The sequence below is a fragment of the Cheilinus undulatus genome, linkage group 7 (assembly GCF_018320785.1).
Source record: "Cheilinus undulatus linkage group 7, ASM1832078v1, whole genome shotgun sequence".
Taxonomy (NCBI): domain Eukaryota; kingdom Metazoa; phylum Chordata; class Actinopteri; order Labriformes; family Labridae; genus Cheilinus; species Cheilinus undulatus.
Window position 1 is genome coordinate 25,607,156 of NC_054871.1, and position 15,710 is coordinate 25,622,865.

General features: G+C 40.3%; 1 protein-coding gene across 1 annotated transcript; it reads right to left on the reverse strand.

Annotated features, from left to right (window-relative positions):
* Nucleotides 1-11,714: 11,714 nt before the first annotated feature.
* Nucleotides 11,715-15,192, reverse strand: LOC121511752 (leucine-rich repeat-containing protein 15). The gene is made up of 3 exons (XM_041790524.1): nucleotides 15,077-15,192; nucleotides 13,132-14,908; nucleotides 11,715-12,793 (listed from the first exon to the last, which is right to left on the reverse strand). Exons 1-3 carry the CDS (start codon nucleotides 15,093-15,095, stop codon nucleotides 11,872-11,874), a joined length of 2,718 nt encoding a protein of 905 aa, XP_041646458.1. The 5' UTR covers nucleotides 15,096-15,192; the 3' UTR covers nucleotides 11,715-11,871.
* Between the last annotated feature and the right edge of the window lie 518 nt (nucleotides 15,193-15,710).

Consider the following 15,710-nt stretch of genomic DNA (forward strand, 5'->3'; position numbering starts at 1 on the left):
TGGCCATTTGTTTGGGACCAAAAGAGTCCTAAAACTGTGTTTTGCAAGTTCTGGAGGAAACAGGAAGTTTGAGATTCTCTGTGCTACTGATGATTGGTCAATTGATGTCACTTTCAGTGATTTTGACTTATCTCCACTGATTGACTGAGAAAAATATTTTTTTTTCTGCTGTATCACAGAGCTCTGAGGGAGAGCCACAAAGGAAGTCTACATAAGTTGCCAGTTATGGATCCGCGCCCCATAAAGGGTTAAGTTACCCTGACATCTTGGTGGTTACAGAGCAGATCTTGACTTCCAAGGACACAGGACAGTCGAAGGATTGGCAGTGTCAGAGTGAGAAGAAAAAGCAGATGTTGCTCCATAATGGCTCTGCCTTGGTGCAGACAAGAGTTGTGAGCAGATAAACTAAAGAGAATGGGGATGGTTGGAGACCGTCACCACTTTCTCCAGAGGTGACAGTCTCCACCCTTCTGTCATTTCCTTTAGATAATCCTGAGCAAGTGAACTTAGATTGATGTGAAAAAACTCCAAACAGGGGCGCAGAAGTATTAGAACCCAGCCTCTTAAAACACCTCAACTGGCTCCCTCTTTGTGAAGATCTCTCTTTCATCTGGAGGTTTGAGCTCCCCTCCCTATCTTTGAGGCTGAGCCCAGCCATCCCAAATATGTGTTATTCTTTTACCCCTGGAGCTCATGACTATAGGTGAAGATGTGGACTGACTGGTAAATTGAAAGCTTTTCCTTGGGTCTCTTTTCTATGATGGTTCAGGACATTATCCCTAATCCTGCACCAAATTGTCAATTTCAGAATTCACCCTAACTCACGAAGGACATGCCTTCTCCATGTCCACAGAACATACATAAACTGGAAGAGCACAGTCACATAATCCCCTAAGTAGCCTTGCAGGAGGAAAGAATCAGTCCACTGTTTTCCAAGGGCAGCACAGAAACGGCATTGTTCTTGAGTAGGAGTTGTGTAATACCTCAATATATGCACTCATCCTCGAGCCAATCTCATCCTAACCTGGCTGGCACCCTGCCACTGTGGAGCTTCTCGACTACCTCCGAAATCTCTGTGAAGGGTAATGGAAGGGCTTTCCATGGATCTTCACATTCTGCCTCCTCATCAGAGGAGGTTGTTTTCAAGAGGTCCTCAAAGTGTTTGTTCACTGCTCGACAATATCTCCAGTATGGGTCAGCGGTTCTTTACCCCAGCCAGAGTAAAACTTTTCTCAGCCTAAATCATCTCACAGTTTGCTACAATTTCCCTTAGGACAGCTGAAAACACTTCGCTTTCAAATCTATGTCTATAATTATGGATTTTTTGCTTTTGTATTCAAGGAAATCTGGGGCCTTTGGGTTTTTGGAGACTCCCAGATAAACCAAACCTAAACATATTAACTTTTAAAGTTTGAGTATGAATTTGAATATAACAGAGTCCTTCTCTTCAGCCTCTGGCAAATAAGTGCACATGAGTTGAGTTGAGTGTAAGGTTGATGTCTTCAAACCCTTAAGTATGATGTTGCATTTAGATGACACTTTATTTTAACTGCATGCAATAGGGATGCATGATATTGGATTTTTACCGATATCCGATATTTTAAAACTCATTTTGGCCGATACCGATATTTAATTACATTTTTTCCTCTGTAAAAAACACCAATTCTACCCTGAACTACATATATATATATATATATATATATATATAATTTTTTTGTAGAAACTGACAAATAATGTGATTTTTATCAGAAATCAGAAATCAGAAATTTTTTTTTTCAAATACAGCCATACACAAATAAAAAACTTACAGTAGTGTCTTTGGGTTACATGTGCATTACATGCTACATGTATTTTTATGCATCTTTGAGGGCAATAAAAAGCAACAAAATAACCTGTTGACACTGAACTCCACAGTGCTAAAAAGAAATAGCCTATAAATTTAGATTGATTCTCATCAGCCAGTTTGCAGGATGGCTCCTTGACATACTCCTGACAAAGTGCTTTAAATAACAACAACAACAAAAAGACAGATTCTTAAATGCAAAAAATATCTAGCAAAAGTTTAGAGCTTAAATATGCTTTAAAATTTTTGAGACTCAAGATGAAGACAAGAAATAAAATTTCATTTGAAGTAGTTCTCCTGATTCTGCTTTAAACAGCACAAACTAACTAAGCAACCAAGTTTAATGGTGTGCGCATTGCACGGGAGACTTGGTTCACAGACATCCGATATTGCTTTTGCCATGTTTCGTGCACTGTCATGTAGCACGACGTGCACATTCTTTTTCTCTATTTTCCATATCCGATACATGTTATCAAAAGCAGCTGCAATTGCGGCTGCTGAGTGAGCACTCCTGTGAGTGCAGGACAGGCTTTTAAAGAGTGAAATCCTCATCTATCCACTGAGGCAGTGAGGCTCAACATGATAACAGGATGGACACTTGATGTCATTATATCTGTGAGAATTGTATATCTGAGAATTAGTAAAGCATTTATAACCACAACCCTTACTCTGCCTGTTTTACTAATGCATCAATAAGGTACAGTGCCTATAAAAAGTATTTAGCCCTTTGGATGTTTTACCCTTTTATTGATTTTAGAAATCCATCATGGTATATATATATAATTTGGCTTTTCTAAAACAAATAAATAAATAAATAAAATAAAAAATCCAAACCCTTTAAAGTGACTGACCTAATTCAACAGAGGTCCAGCCAGTTGGTGCTAGTAGTTTCACAATTAGGGAAATGGGGATATCCTGAGTGCAATGAACATGTCTCAAGTGATTGTAGTAGAAAGACACAGTCTGGAAGGTCCTCTCACTGGTTAATCTGTATCCCTGCCTACTATTACACCATGAAGTCAAAAGAAGCAACTCAGATAAAATGTTACTGAAAAGTACAAGTATGGAGATGGGAAAAACAAAAAAACATTCCAAGGCACTGAACATTCAAGGAGTTCAGTTAAATCCATCATCAAGAAATGGAAGGAATATGCCACATGAGTGAATCTAGCCTAGATCAGGCCGCCTCACAAACTGAGTGGCCATGCAAGAAGGAAACTAGTGAGAGAGGCCACAAGACACCTATGACTACTCTGAAGGAGTTCCAAGCTTCAGCAGCTGAGATGGAAGAGACTCTGCATACAACAACTGTTGCCCAGTATTTTTTTTTACCAATCAAGGCTTTATGGGATAGTGGCAACAAGAAAGCCACTGTTGAAGAAAACTCATGTTGATCTTGACTAAAATTCACCAGTAGGACTGTGGGAGACTTCATGGTCAAGTGGAATAAAGTTCTTTGGTCTGATGAGACCAAAATGGTGCTTTTTGGTCACCAGACAAGACACTATATTTGGCAAACACCAAACACTGCACTTCACCTCAAATACAACATCCCCACTGTGAAGCACAATTGTGGCAGCATCATGTTGTGAGGATGCTTCTCGACAGCTGGCCCTGGAAGGCTATAGGGCAGGGTAAAAGTGAACATGGCAAAATATAGGATAATCCTTGAGGACAATCATATTTAGTTCTGCTAGAGAACTACAACTTTTGAGAAGATTTATTTTCTGGCAAGACAGTGACTCGAAGCAGACAGTGAAGGCCACACAGAAGTAGTTTAATGACAACAGGTGAATGACAGGTGAATGTACTGGAGTGGCCGAGTCAAAGCCCAGACCTCAATCCAATTTAGAATTTGTGGCTGGACTTTAAAAGGGCTGTTCATGCCTGATCCCTATGCAAACTGACAGTTTGAGCTGTTTTGCTAAGAAGAATGGAGTAAAATTGCAGTGATTGGGACCTAGCCATACAGACTCAGTGCTGTGATTGCAGCCAAAGGTGTATCTACAAGATACTGACTTGAAAGGGGTGAATATTTATGCAATAAATTATTTTACTTACATTTTTATTTAGTTGGTATTACTTTGTAGAAATTTGCTTTCACTTTGACATCAAAGATTTCTTTTTTTTGTCAAAAAAGCCAAATGATATTGATCATGATTGATTTATAATACCAATAAAAGGGTAAAATATCCAAGGGGTAAATAATTTTATAAGTACTGTATTAATAAATCTGTTTATAAATTACAGCTTTAATCACAATACAATTGAGGACCATGAATAGTGAATTAGTTTTTAGTCTCACTTACTGCATGCTTTATTGTTCCTCTAAGCACACTTTGGTTGAGTCATGGCAGCGTCTTTATTCCTGTAGCCACACGGATGTAAAATAAGTCCACCACTGCACCATAATGTCTTATTTTACTTATTAAAAAAACCTCCCATCCACTGAATTAATGTACATTCCCCGAGCATTGGCAAGCTATGTAGTTTCAGGCAATGATTTAACATACAGTAAGTTAAATCACAGTCCTTTTTGTGATTCAAAAGTATGGGCTACATCAACTGAGCTTGCGCATGTGGGTTAAGGAGGGGCTATGACATAACTTTTTCAGGAAAGATGTGCTTGGTTGAACACATGGAGACAAAACAGTTGGCGTGTACAGATTGGTTCATTCTGGGACCTGGTTTCAAAAAGTAGCACTTTTGGGCTCCCAAATCGCCGGTTCGGTGTGGATGAAACTGACACTTTTGCCTATACTTTAAAACTTGTCTCTGTGTGGACGGCCCCTTTAATCAGAATGTCCAATCAGAAAACTTTAGAACTAGCTGATGTAATTTCAAGAATCTGAATCTGAGCCAAGTCTGGTCAGTGTAGTAACAGTAGCATAAAATGCCACATCCTTTCACGTTGCTACAGTGAACTTCTACATGTGTTTATTTATAAGCTTATGCAAACATTGCAATTTGACTGACAATGAACAAAATCAATAAACCAATAAAAGTTTTAGCATTTCTTCATCAGGTTTATATTACAGGCAGTGCAAAGAGACTGGATTTTTAAAAACTGTGTCTCTTTTTTTTTTGTCCTGTCAGATAAACGCTAGTCCCCAAACAACAACTCATTTATCTGTGATCACAGAGACACGTGGAAACAAGTTTAAAGCAGACTAAAATACACCAGCCACTCAGATCTGGATAAATAATAAAGACATCCAAATGCTTACTCCATGTGGAGACAAGAATAGCTTTGTGATGCAACATCACAGGAGATGACTTAACAAAAGCACTACACCTAACTGCAATTCAGAGCAGGATGAAATATTTAGCAACACCACTCTTTGTCGACTTTCAGTTTGAGTTCTCCAGTATGCACTCCTCCATCTGTTAGCACCTTAATTTTGAGCAAATTGTGTTTCTATATGATTTAGAAGCTGATATTTCCAAACGCATTTAAAGCAGTCTATCCTTAGTGATGTAGTTGGTTTTATAAAACCCTTCTTACAACATCAGATCACCCATATCTAATGTAATCTCTTTCTGTATGTATTTAAATGTGTGTGAGTGTCTGTGTGTCTCCATATAACCCCTCTGGGTGGATCTGATAAAGCAAAGTTATGTTACCCTCATTCAGTCTCTTCATTCACTATATTTGCTGTCTGGCACAACTTCATAACATTTTTCTTTCACAGAAGACGCCTCCAAAGGGATTTATGTAAGTAGGCTTGCCTATAGCAGTTTGGATTCCATCTGATTAAATTTGAACACATATCTTATTTTGCTTTAAACTACTCCCTCTTTTCTGTGTCACTTGATGTCAGCTGTATCCTGCAAAGTAAGTCAGTTTGACCAAAGCAAGGGGCACCACTGGGGTTGTTTATAGAGGTGAAAAAGTCAGATCAATCTCATTCTGCTGTGAGTTTTTTGTTAACAATATGGTATATTTTTAATGCAAAGGTGCCCTCTAGTGTATGAGAATTAAATAGCATTATATATAAATACATACACCACCTGATTTTTAGGTGAGCAAAAGTATTGGAACAGATAGACTTAAAATAGATAACTTGAATAAGACTGAATATTTAGATGCAAATCCTTTCATTGCAATAACTGCATCAAGCCTGTGACCCACTGACATCACCAAACCTTTTCATTCTTTGTGATGCTTTTCCAGGCCTCTTTCAACTGTTTGTTTTTGGGGGGGGTTACTCCCTTCAGTCTTCTCTCGAGTTGATAAAATGCATGCTCTATAGGGTTTAAGACTAGAGATTGACTTGACCAGACTAAAACCTTCCACTTCTTGCCCCTGATGAACTCCTTTGTTGTTTTAGTAGCGTGTTCTGGTTCATTATCTCGCATGATGAAGGATCTCCTAATCAGTTTGGTTACAAGTGTCTTTAAATTGGCAGACAAAATGTTTCTGCAGACTTCTGAGTTCATTTCTGCTACCATCATGTGTTACATCATCAATGAAGATTAAGATTAGCCATGAAAGCCCAAGCCATGACATTGCCTCCACTGTGTTTCACAGATGAGCTTGTATGTTTGGGGTCATGAGCAGATCCTTTCTTTCTCCAAACTTTAGCTTTTCTATCACTTTGGTAAAGGTTCATCTTTGTCTCATCAGTCCATAAAACTTTGTCCCAGAACTTTTGAGGGTGGTCTCTGTACTTTTTTTTTTTTTTAGCAAATCCCAGCCTGGCACTCCTATTCTTCTTGCTAATGAGTGGTTAGCATCTTCTGGTGTAGCCTCTGTGCTTTTGTTCATGACGTCTTCTGTGAACAATTAGATGGTGATACCTTCACTCCTGCCCTGTGGAGGTTGTTGCTGATGTCACTAACAGTTGTTTTAGGGTCTGTCTTTACAGCTCTCACAATGTTTCTGTTGTCAACTGCTTATGTTGTTTTTGGTCTACATTCGACATCTGTTACTGAGTACACCAGTGGTTTCTTTCTTCTTCAGCACTTTCCAAATGGTTAAACTGGCTATGGCCAATGTTTGTGAAATGGCTCTGATTGATTTTCCATCTTCTCTCAGCTTCAAAATTGCTTGTTTTTCACCCATAGACATCTCTCTGGTTTTCATGTTGTTACACCTCTCAACTATGAATGCAGTCTGCACAGGCAAAACCCAAATCTGAATGTGAGCGTAGAGTAGACATTCAGTGCTATGTATTGTTTGAATAGTCCATGTAATAGGACACACCTGGCCAACAAAGCACACCTATCAGTCACATGTTCCAATGCTTTTGCTACGTCATAAAAAAACAAATTGAGGTGGAGCACCAGCAGCTGAACCTGCCGGGAGCTGAAGGCTACAAGTCTGTATGCTGGCTACAGGAACAAAAATCATGTTCTTGTGGCTATCACGCATATCCCCATAAACAACATCCTCTCTCAGTGTGGCATGCACAAGAAAAAGACTTGAAAACTTGTGATTTGGACCAGGAGATCATCCTGTAATGATGAGCTCCTGCCCCTGAAACTGAAGTTCCTGCTACTATTTGAGTATGGAGGACATAGGGAAGAAGGAGGAAGACAGACTGATACTGAAGGAGCTGCTCTAGCCAGCGATGGAGCTTCAGTCGACCAAGGTTTTGACAACAAGGCATGTAATAAACATAATTTTGCTGCAAAGTTCTTTTAATGGAGGTACAAACAAACATGCTTGTTTTTACAGAATATCTTGTCTCTTTAGAGCTTTATGTTTTTTAAGAGACATAAATCTTTAGATATGATTTCTGTATTTTTAAACAGTTATTACATCAGTATTATTAATTGAACACCATTTAAACTCTACCTAACTACTACAGCACCACCATCAGGGACATTAGTCAGCAGAGCTAGTTCAGAAAAAAAGGCATAAGGATTGAGCTACCAGCAATTTTTTTTTAATGCAGAATGCAGATTTAAGGGGAAAAGGTAGCACTGCAGGCTCTAATGACTGCAGAATTTCAATAAGTTAAAAGCGTAACACCCATCTTTATATAACAATTTGAGAAAGATTCATCCTAAACTGTTTTGTGTTTGTTTCTTTAGCTTTCTTCAGTCTGAGGAGCTCTGATCAAGGAACTCCCAAAAGTGACTTATGTCTGAATCAATCAATGTTGAAAACATCCTTTGCATCTAAAATTAGTTTCTGTTTAATTTTGGCCTTCCAGGCATCCTGTAATGGTTCAGTATGTTGTAACCGACTTCCACCAGCAGGTGGCAGAGCAGGATAAATCAACTCACAATACGGTTAGAAGTTGTAAGCAGACTTGGCAGATGTTAAAAAAACAAGAGCAAAACAAGAATAGACATTAAAAAAGAAGAGATGGAGGAATGATGTAAAGTCATTACTGGCAAAGTTAATTATCGAATTATTTTTGACGTGTTTTACAACTTATAATGGAATAAATGTGTTAACAGTTAGGTCCTCTCAAGGATCCACACACTAACTGTATCTTTTCACACCTATCTCCAAATCAAATTTGTTACAACTTGTTTTATTTTGTCTCAACAAGTAAGAAAGCAGCCATTCATCTAAACCTAATCTTTAAATGTGCTTCACACATGGTGGTTAGTGCTTAGTGCACAAGAAGATTTGTGGTTCTCATCCCATTCAGACAGGTCTGACCCAATCCCAATCCACCCATGCCCCTACCTATCACATAGTTTTAACACTAGGTTTTACATATTCACATTTCAGGATGTGGTGTGCTGATTCTTTTAAGAATGGAGAGGTAGGATGAGGAGTACATGGACCTTCAAACTGAGATTTTTCCAGAGGCACACTCCAAACCAAGTGTTATGACAGACCACCCAGAATACGCAGCAAATCAAACATTTCAGGTTATATTCCAAAAGTGTAATTTTTGCTCCATTGTAAGTAACACGGGCTTCAGTGTTGCAGTTAGTTGACCCTGTTGATCAACCTGTGTTAGCTGAACTCTGTAGAGAGTCAAAGATCTAAGCTCTGCCCACTTAAACTTTCAAAGCAGATGGATACGCCCATTTCTGTTTCTCACTGGCGAATCCATCTTGCAAAGCTCCCATCTGAACTGTTTGGGCCCTGTTAGAAAGCAACAGGACTGAGCAGGAGTACAAGGCAGTACTTCCAGGTGCGGCAGAGTCATGATGTAAGCAAGCAGTGACAAGAGGCTGGTTAAATTACAGCGGAAGAGATTAGCAAGGATGCTGCTATAGCATCAGTTTTATCAAAATTTGACGACATTTCTTCGTTTAAAAAAGAACAAAGAACAGTACTGAGTTGTTTTCTTTAAAAACAACTAAAGTCATGTACTGACACGTCTACAGCCGCCATGGTTCACGTTGTGCAATTCTCTATGGAGTTTATTCCTCGGTAGCGGCGCACACCTATGTCACACGTTATGTTGCTCTGATTGGCCCATAAAGATGTGACAGACAGAACGTTCATCCAATCATCCTCCGAGTTTTTTTTTTTCAAAGGCTCTACACTTTCCCAAACATAGTCTGTGGGAGGTTTTCATCTATCTGGCGTGTCAGGTTACTGCCCACTGCTATCTCAAATAAGGGTGTGTGTGGGCTGAGTTCATCATCATGCTCTTGGGCAGAGTCTTTAGATGTGTTTGGATGTTTCCTGTAGTACAGTAATCCTTGCTGGAGTTCTTTAGCTCGTGTTTCTTGTGGATTGTTGTTGTTTTTGAGGTGAGAAACATTTGCATCATGAGTGAAGTTATCTACTGAGTTAGATTTCTGTGATTTTTAGGTGCTCCTAAGAAATGCATAGTGCGTATTCTTCATTGGTATGCATCAGAGCATGTGAGCGGAGTGGAGTGATGAGATTTCCCGCTCCTCGCTCACAGAGCTGTTCCTTGCGCCCGTTCGTCTGCTTAGAGGGGATTCACGCCGCTCCGCTCATTATCGCTCCACCGCTCACTCAAGTTTCTACCCGCTCCACTCCAATCACTCACCGCTCACTCAACGAAACACGGAAGCGCATTACCATTACCATCTTCTCGGTTTCAGATACTGGGAAATACTGATGTTTTTAAAAAATGACGATGGTGTTAATATGAGTATATCAACACTGTGCAGGCATCTCAAGTCTCTCGGATTATTCCGGCGGAAAGCCAAGTCTGACGTGCTGGATGTCGCTGTCTCTCTACAGGAGCAGTGAAACCAACACGGGATGCTTCACGGATACAAATTCTTGCAGATGCATTCTGGGTGAGACATGCTTCAGACGCATGGTGTGAGCGGTACCAGAGCGAAACTGGAGCGGGATGGAGCGCAGGATAAGGTGCCGGTCCACCTTTTTTTGAAAAAACCGCTCCGCGCTCTGGCCAAAATCCTTCCGCTCGCGCTTCCCGCTCGCTCCCGATCCGCTCCGCTCACATGCTCTGGTATGCATTGCCTTGCTATAAGGTTGACTCCATTTTGTTCTTGCTAGAGAAGACCCACCTTGCCACAGGTTTTCAAGAGTCACTGCAGCTCTGTCATATTGTGAATTATTTAACACTTTAGAAGTGTAGTTTAACTATATGTAGTTTGGACCAATATTTACACTTTAAAGTATAAGATTTAACTCTTTATGAGTGTAATTACACTTTCCATTTTGCTGTATATTTTACTTTATGATAAAGGTGTTACTTAACCAGAAAAAGCTTGGTTGTAGATCTATTCTCTTGTTCTTGCCAATAAGGAATGACTGGATTGTACAGTAAAACTCCTCAGCTACTCAGCATTAAAAGTAAGCTTTAAATTCAATAATTTATACTCTTGCTTGAGTAAATCTATAGACCAGCACTTTTACTTCAACATAAGTGAATTTTAACCTGTGTTATTTTGCTTTTACATGAGAACAATAGTTGTGTACATTTCCACATCTGGAGTAAATTGGCTCAGATCTCTGGCTCCCCCTGCTGTTGGACTACATCACTTGCAATCTGCTTCTGAGTTGCAGCCATAGCAATGGAACATATTTTTTAGGTGGAAAATTTTCATTAAAAATAAGTGCACTGAATTGAACACTCAGATTTACTAATGACTCAATACACTTTTCAATGATACATTACTGCCAAAAAATTGAAGGGATTTTAAATTACACATTTTTTTTGTGTACAACTTCCTTGTGGATATTATCTCCAAATAACAATAATAATTAATTACATCTTTATTGTAAGATACCATTGTTGATCATCTTCAAAAACAAAAAGAAGTTTGCAAACAAACTTTTTTCTAACCCGCTGTTATAGATAGTTAATATTATCAGTGGTGTAAACAGCATTTTTGACTGAGGTGGCCCACTGTGGCTGTGGCTTATGTAGGGCTGACCTGAAGAATGCATACACAAGAATTAATATCATTTATTTACCCCATCTGATTTTATTTACATATCCATAACAACTAGCACATAAGTATTCCACAAACATGTATATATATATCTTCTTTTAAAAGTTTCAGAACAGAGTGACAAAAAACACTTCATTTCTAAAGACTATCAGAATTAATAAATGCTAATACTGATTAAAGGAGCTAGGATGGCCACGGATAACTCTAGCGAGCCCTTGAACACAGTGAATTTTGTTGGAGCCTTATTAGAAAATGAGCTTAGACTCATACAAAAATTATATGTGATAACAATTAATTTCCGGAAGTTCTTTACAATTTGTAACCATTCTCACATTGTCCTTTATTTTCTTATAGTTACCTGGAACATTTTATCACGAAAGTACACATTACTTAGATATAAATGTTACATTTCCAACCAGAAAAGCACTCGGAGAGCGCAGACCTCCGCCATTAGCCCTATCTCCCACTAGTAAAGAATCCTTTAAAACATTCCTGGATCCAGACAGTGATCCGGATTAGTCCCAAAATCTAATCAGTTCTTCCTTATGCCATTTCTGACATTTCCTGAAAATTTCATCAAAATCCGTCTTTACTTTTTTGAGTTATGTTGCTAACAAACTAACAAACTAACTACCTAACAAATCCTGCCAATCACATAACCTCCTTGGCAGAGGTAACAAAAGGAGCTCAATTTAAAGTGCTGTTGCTGTTTAAAGTCTGTGAGTTTCTGTCTCCCTCAGTGGCCTCAAGATGACCTCCCTCCTGTAGGAAAAGCGTGTGAGTTTGACCCTGTGGTTCATCCTCTCTCTGCTCTGCAGCAGACGATACATAGACAGGGTGACCTTAGCCAGAACAAGGGTGCAGATGACCTCCACTACCAGTAGGGTGGTGTAGAACATCGTCTTAGATTTGCACTGCTGAACTTTATTCCTGTATGAACTTGTGAAGGGCACTGGTGGCTTCTGGCTGGGTGGATCCATCGGACAGGCAAAGATCAGTGGTGTAGTTTGTTGAGGCAGAGTCATTGTGTGGGTGGTTGGCTGGGTGGTCCTCAGGGGGGTGGTTGTGGTTTTAGAAGTTGTTGTCATGGTTGTTGTTACACAGGTTGTGGGTAAAGTCGTTACAGCATTAGTAGTGGTGGGTGCAGTTGTCATTGTGGTGGTTAGTGTGGTTGTTACCATCATTGTTGTGAGTTCAACTGTCGTTATTTTGGCTGTTGTAATTTTGATGGTTGTTGGTGCAGATGATGTCAGCATGGTTGTGGTTGTTGGTATTGGTGTAGTGGTGGAGACAGTGGTGGTTGTAGCTGGTAAAGTGGTTGGCAATGTTGTGGTAGTTGTAAGGATGGTGGTTGTTGTAGGACGTGTAGTGGTGGTTGGAGTTGCAGGGGGAGGTGCTGTAGTGGTAGGGGCTGTGGTTGTTAGCTCAGTGGTTGAGAGTGTTGTAGTCAAGGCAGTTGTGGTTGTTGGCAGCGTGGTGGTTTGGGTTGTAGTAGGAAGTGTTGTAGTGGTAATGGTGGTTGTTAGGTCAGTAGTTGGGAGTGTCGTGCTCACTGTGGTAGTGGTTGTGGTTGTAGGTGGCATGGTTGAGGTTGTTGGCAGATGGGTGGTTGTAGGTGGGGTGGTGGTGGTACTTGGCACTGTGGTAGTTGTAGTTGCCGTGGTTGTGGTTGTAGGTGGCATGGTTGAGGTTGTTGGCAGATGGGTGGTTGTAGGTGGGGTGGTGGTGGTACTTGGCACTGTGGTAGTTGTAGTTGCCGTGGTTGTGGTTGTTGGCATCGTGGTGGTTGGGGTTGTAGTAGGAAGTGTTGTAGTGGCAATGGTGGTTGACTTGGCACTGTGGTAGTGGTTGCCGTGGTTGTGGTTGTAGGTGGCATGGTTGAGGTTGTTGGCAGACGGGTGGTTGTAGGTGGCGTGGTGGTGGTACTTGGTACTGTGGTAGTTGTAGGTGGAATGGTTGTGGTTGTTGGCATCGTGGTGGTTGGGGTTGTAGTAGGAAGTGTTGTAGTGGCAATGGTGGTTGTTAGCTCAGTAATTGGGAGCGTTGTGTGCACTGTGGTAGTGGTTGCGGTTGTAGGTGGCAAAGCTGTGGTTGTTGGCAGACGGGTGGTTGTAGGTGGTGTGGTGGTGGTACTTGGTACTGTGGTAGTTGTAGGTGGCATGGTTGTGGTTGTTGGCATCGTGGTGGTTGGGGTTGTAGTTGGAAGTGTTGTAGTGGCAATGGTGGTTGTTAGGTCAGTAGTTGGGAGTGTGGTACTCACTGTGGTAGTGGTTGGTGTTGTAGTTGGCAAAGTGGTGGTTGGTGTTGTAGTGGTAAGAATGGTGGTCTTCAGGGCCGTCGTTGGGAGTGTTGTTGTAATCATGGGAGTTGTTGTGATGGTTGTTGTTAGAGGAATGATCGTGGTGAGGCAAATAAATTGCTCCTCTGTCAATGAGCTCATTTCCTGTCCTTTTAGATTTTCAGGATGCTCACACAACACAGGATCCCCAACCTTTTCAGGGTTTTGCTTCATCCAGAGGTGTAGATCAATCAGATTACAGTCACAGTGCCAGGGGTTTTCATTAAGATAAACCTTCTTTAATTTGATCAGAGGCTGAAAAATGTCCCCAGGGAGCGTCTGCAGGTTGTTATGAGCTAGCTTCAGTGTTATCAGCGATTGTAGCTTTTCAAACATATTTTCATCCAGTGAATCAATCATGTTGTTCTGTAGATTCAGGTCCTTGAGTTTCTCAGCACCTTCAAAATACTCAGAATGCAGTGTTGCAAATTGATTTTTTGATAGATCCAGTTTTGTTAGCGCCTTCAGAGGGCTGAGTATCCCTTTAGGAAGAGAGCTAAGGTTGTTTTGGCTGAAACTTAATTGTGTTAGTTTGGGCAGATCTCCAAAAAGCACTGCAGGTAGACTAGTTAGTTTATTCTTGTGCAGTGTCAGTGTTTTAAGCTGTGGGAAGCCAACAAAAAACCCTTCAGGCAGATGAGTCAGGAGATTACTTTCCAAATAAAGCTTCTGGAGTTTACCTTTATGTGGCAGTAAATTTGGTGGCAGTTCCACAATTTTGTTGCCATGCAAGCCAATTTCCCTCAAATTTGGCAAATTCTGAAAGATGTCTTCAGGAATGGTTGTGAGCTGATTCTCATAGAGCCTCAAGGTCTGCAGTTTGTTCATCTTTGAAAACCAGTCAGTAGACACAGCAGAGAGATTGTTTTTAGCTAAATGGAGGAGTGTGAGGCTCTCAAGATCATCAAAGACCCCATCCTCAATCATTTGGATCTCATTCCCGTGAAGCATGAGGTGTGTTACCTTTTTTAAGCCATCAAATAAGCCTTTATCCAGACGACGCAGCTTATTCATCATCAGCAAAGTCTTCTCCAGGTTGGAAAGGTCTCTAAACACTCCCACAGGAAGTGACATCAGTGGATTGTTGGAGATCTCGAGGTGCACCAGGTTTACCAGACCTGCAAAAGCTTCTGGCTCAATTGAGGACGTTTTGGTGTTTATAAACTCCACCTTTGTTAGAAAGGTGAGATTAGAAAAGGCTTCATCAGGAATTGTTCTAATCTGGCTTTCCACAAAGAAAACTTCTGTTACGCCAGGTCTCAAAGAGCTTGGGATTCTCGTTGTAGATGGACCAAAAACAAACTGGTTTGCTTCGCAGCCTTTTGCATCTCCACAATTGTTGGTTTGAGTCATTAAAGACTCAAATAGTACCAACAGCAACAGAACAGTGACTTCTGTCTTCAACATCTCTATAAAAAAGACAAAATGCAAAAATATTGCAATGATTTTCATTCAAATAATAAAGAAGTTTGGATATTTTTCAGATATGTAAGTAACATCATAACAAGCTGTATTTTTCTTATCAATAAAAAATGTGTTAAGAAAGTCAAATGCCAAAAAACTGAACTTCTGCCTACCTTTGTATCTCCTGTCCATGGATGAAATGATTATTACAGCAGAGAGGAGACACAAACAAACTCAGTCTCATTAGTTATCTTCAGCATCAATGTTTACAGCCAACCTAGAGTTGGTTATATTACACGTGAGGCAGGGTGTAACACATGTCTGCAGTTCCAGATAAGAGCCATTTTCCAGCCAGTTTCTGCACTGCAGTAATGCAAGATAATTAGGGCCCAAGTACTGTGTGGAGTGCGGACCTAATTGTATCTGCAAGGATTATAATAATTACACATTTGACATCAATGTATGATGTTTGGATGCCCTTAACATATTCCAGTTTCTGAGAAACTTCGCAGGTGGCAAAAGTATTTTTTGGGTCTCCAATACAGCCATCCAGAATTGCCACAATAGCGCCCCCTAACAGTTTTCACCAGAGACTCCTTCTTTGACTTTGTTGTAGATCCATGAAATTTTGTGGGCAGATGGGAAGCTCTACATAAAAGCCTCTAGGGCAGAAACTCTTTCTACAGGAACTTCTTCTTTGGTGTACAGCTAAATGAGACATGGTGAATGATGAAATATTTTTAAGGAAGTTATCCTTTGTGAAGGGTCATGTTCATGGCTGGGCCTCAAACTGGCATCTTTTTTTTA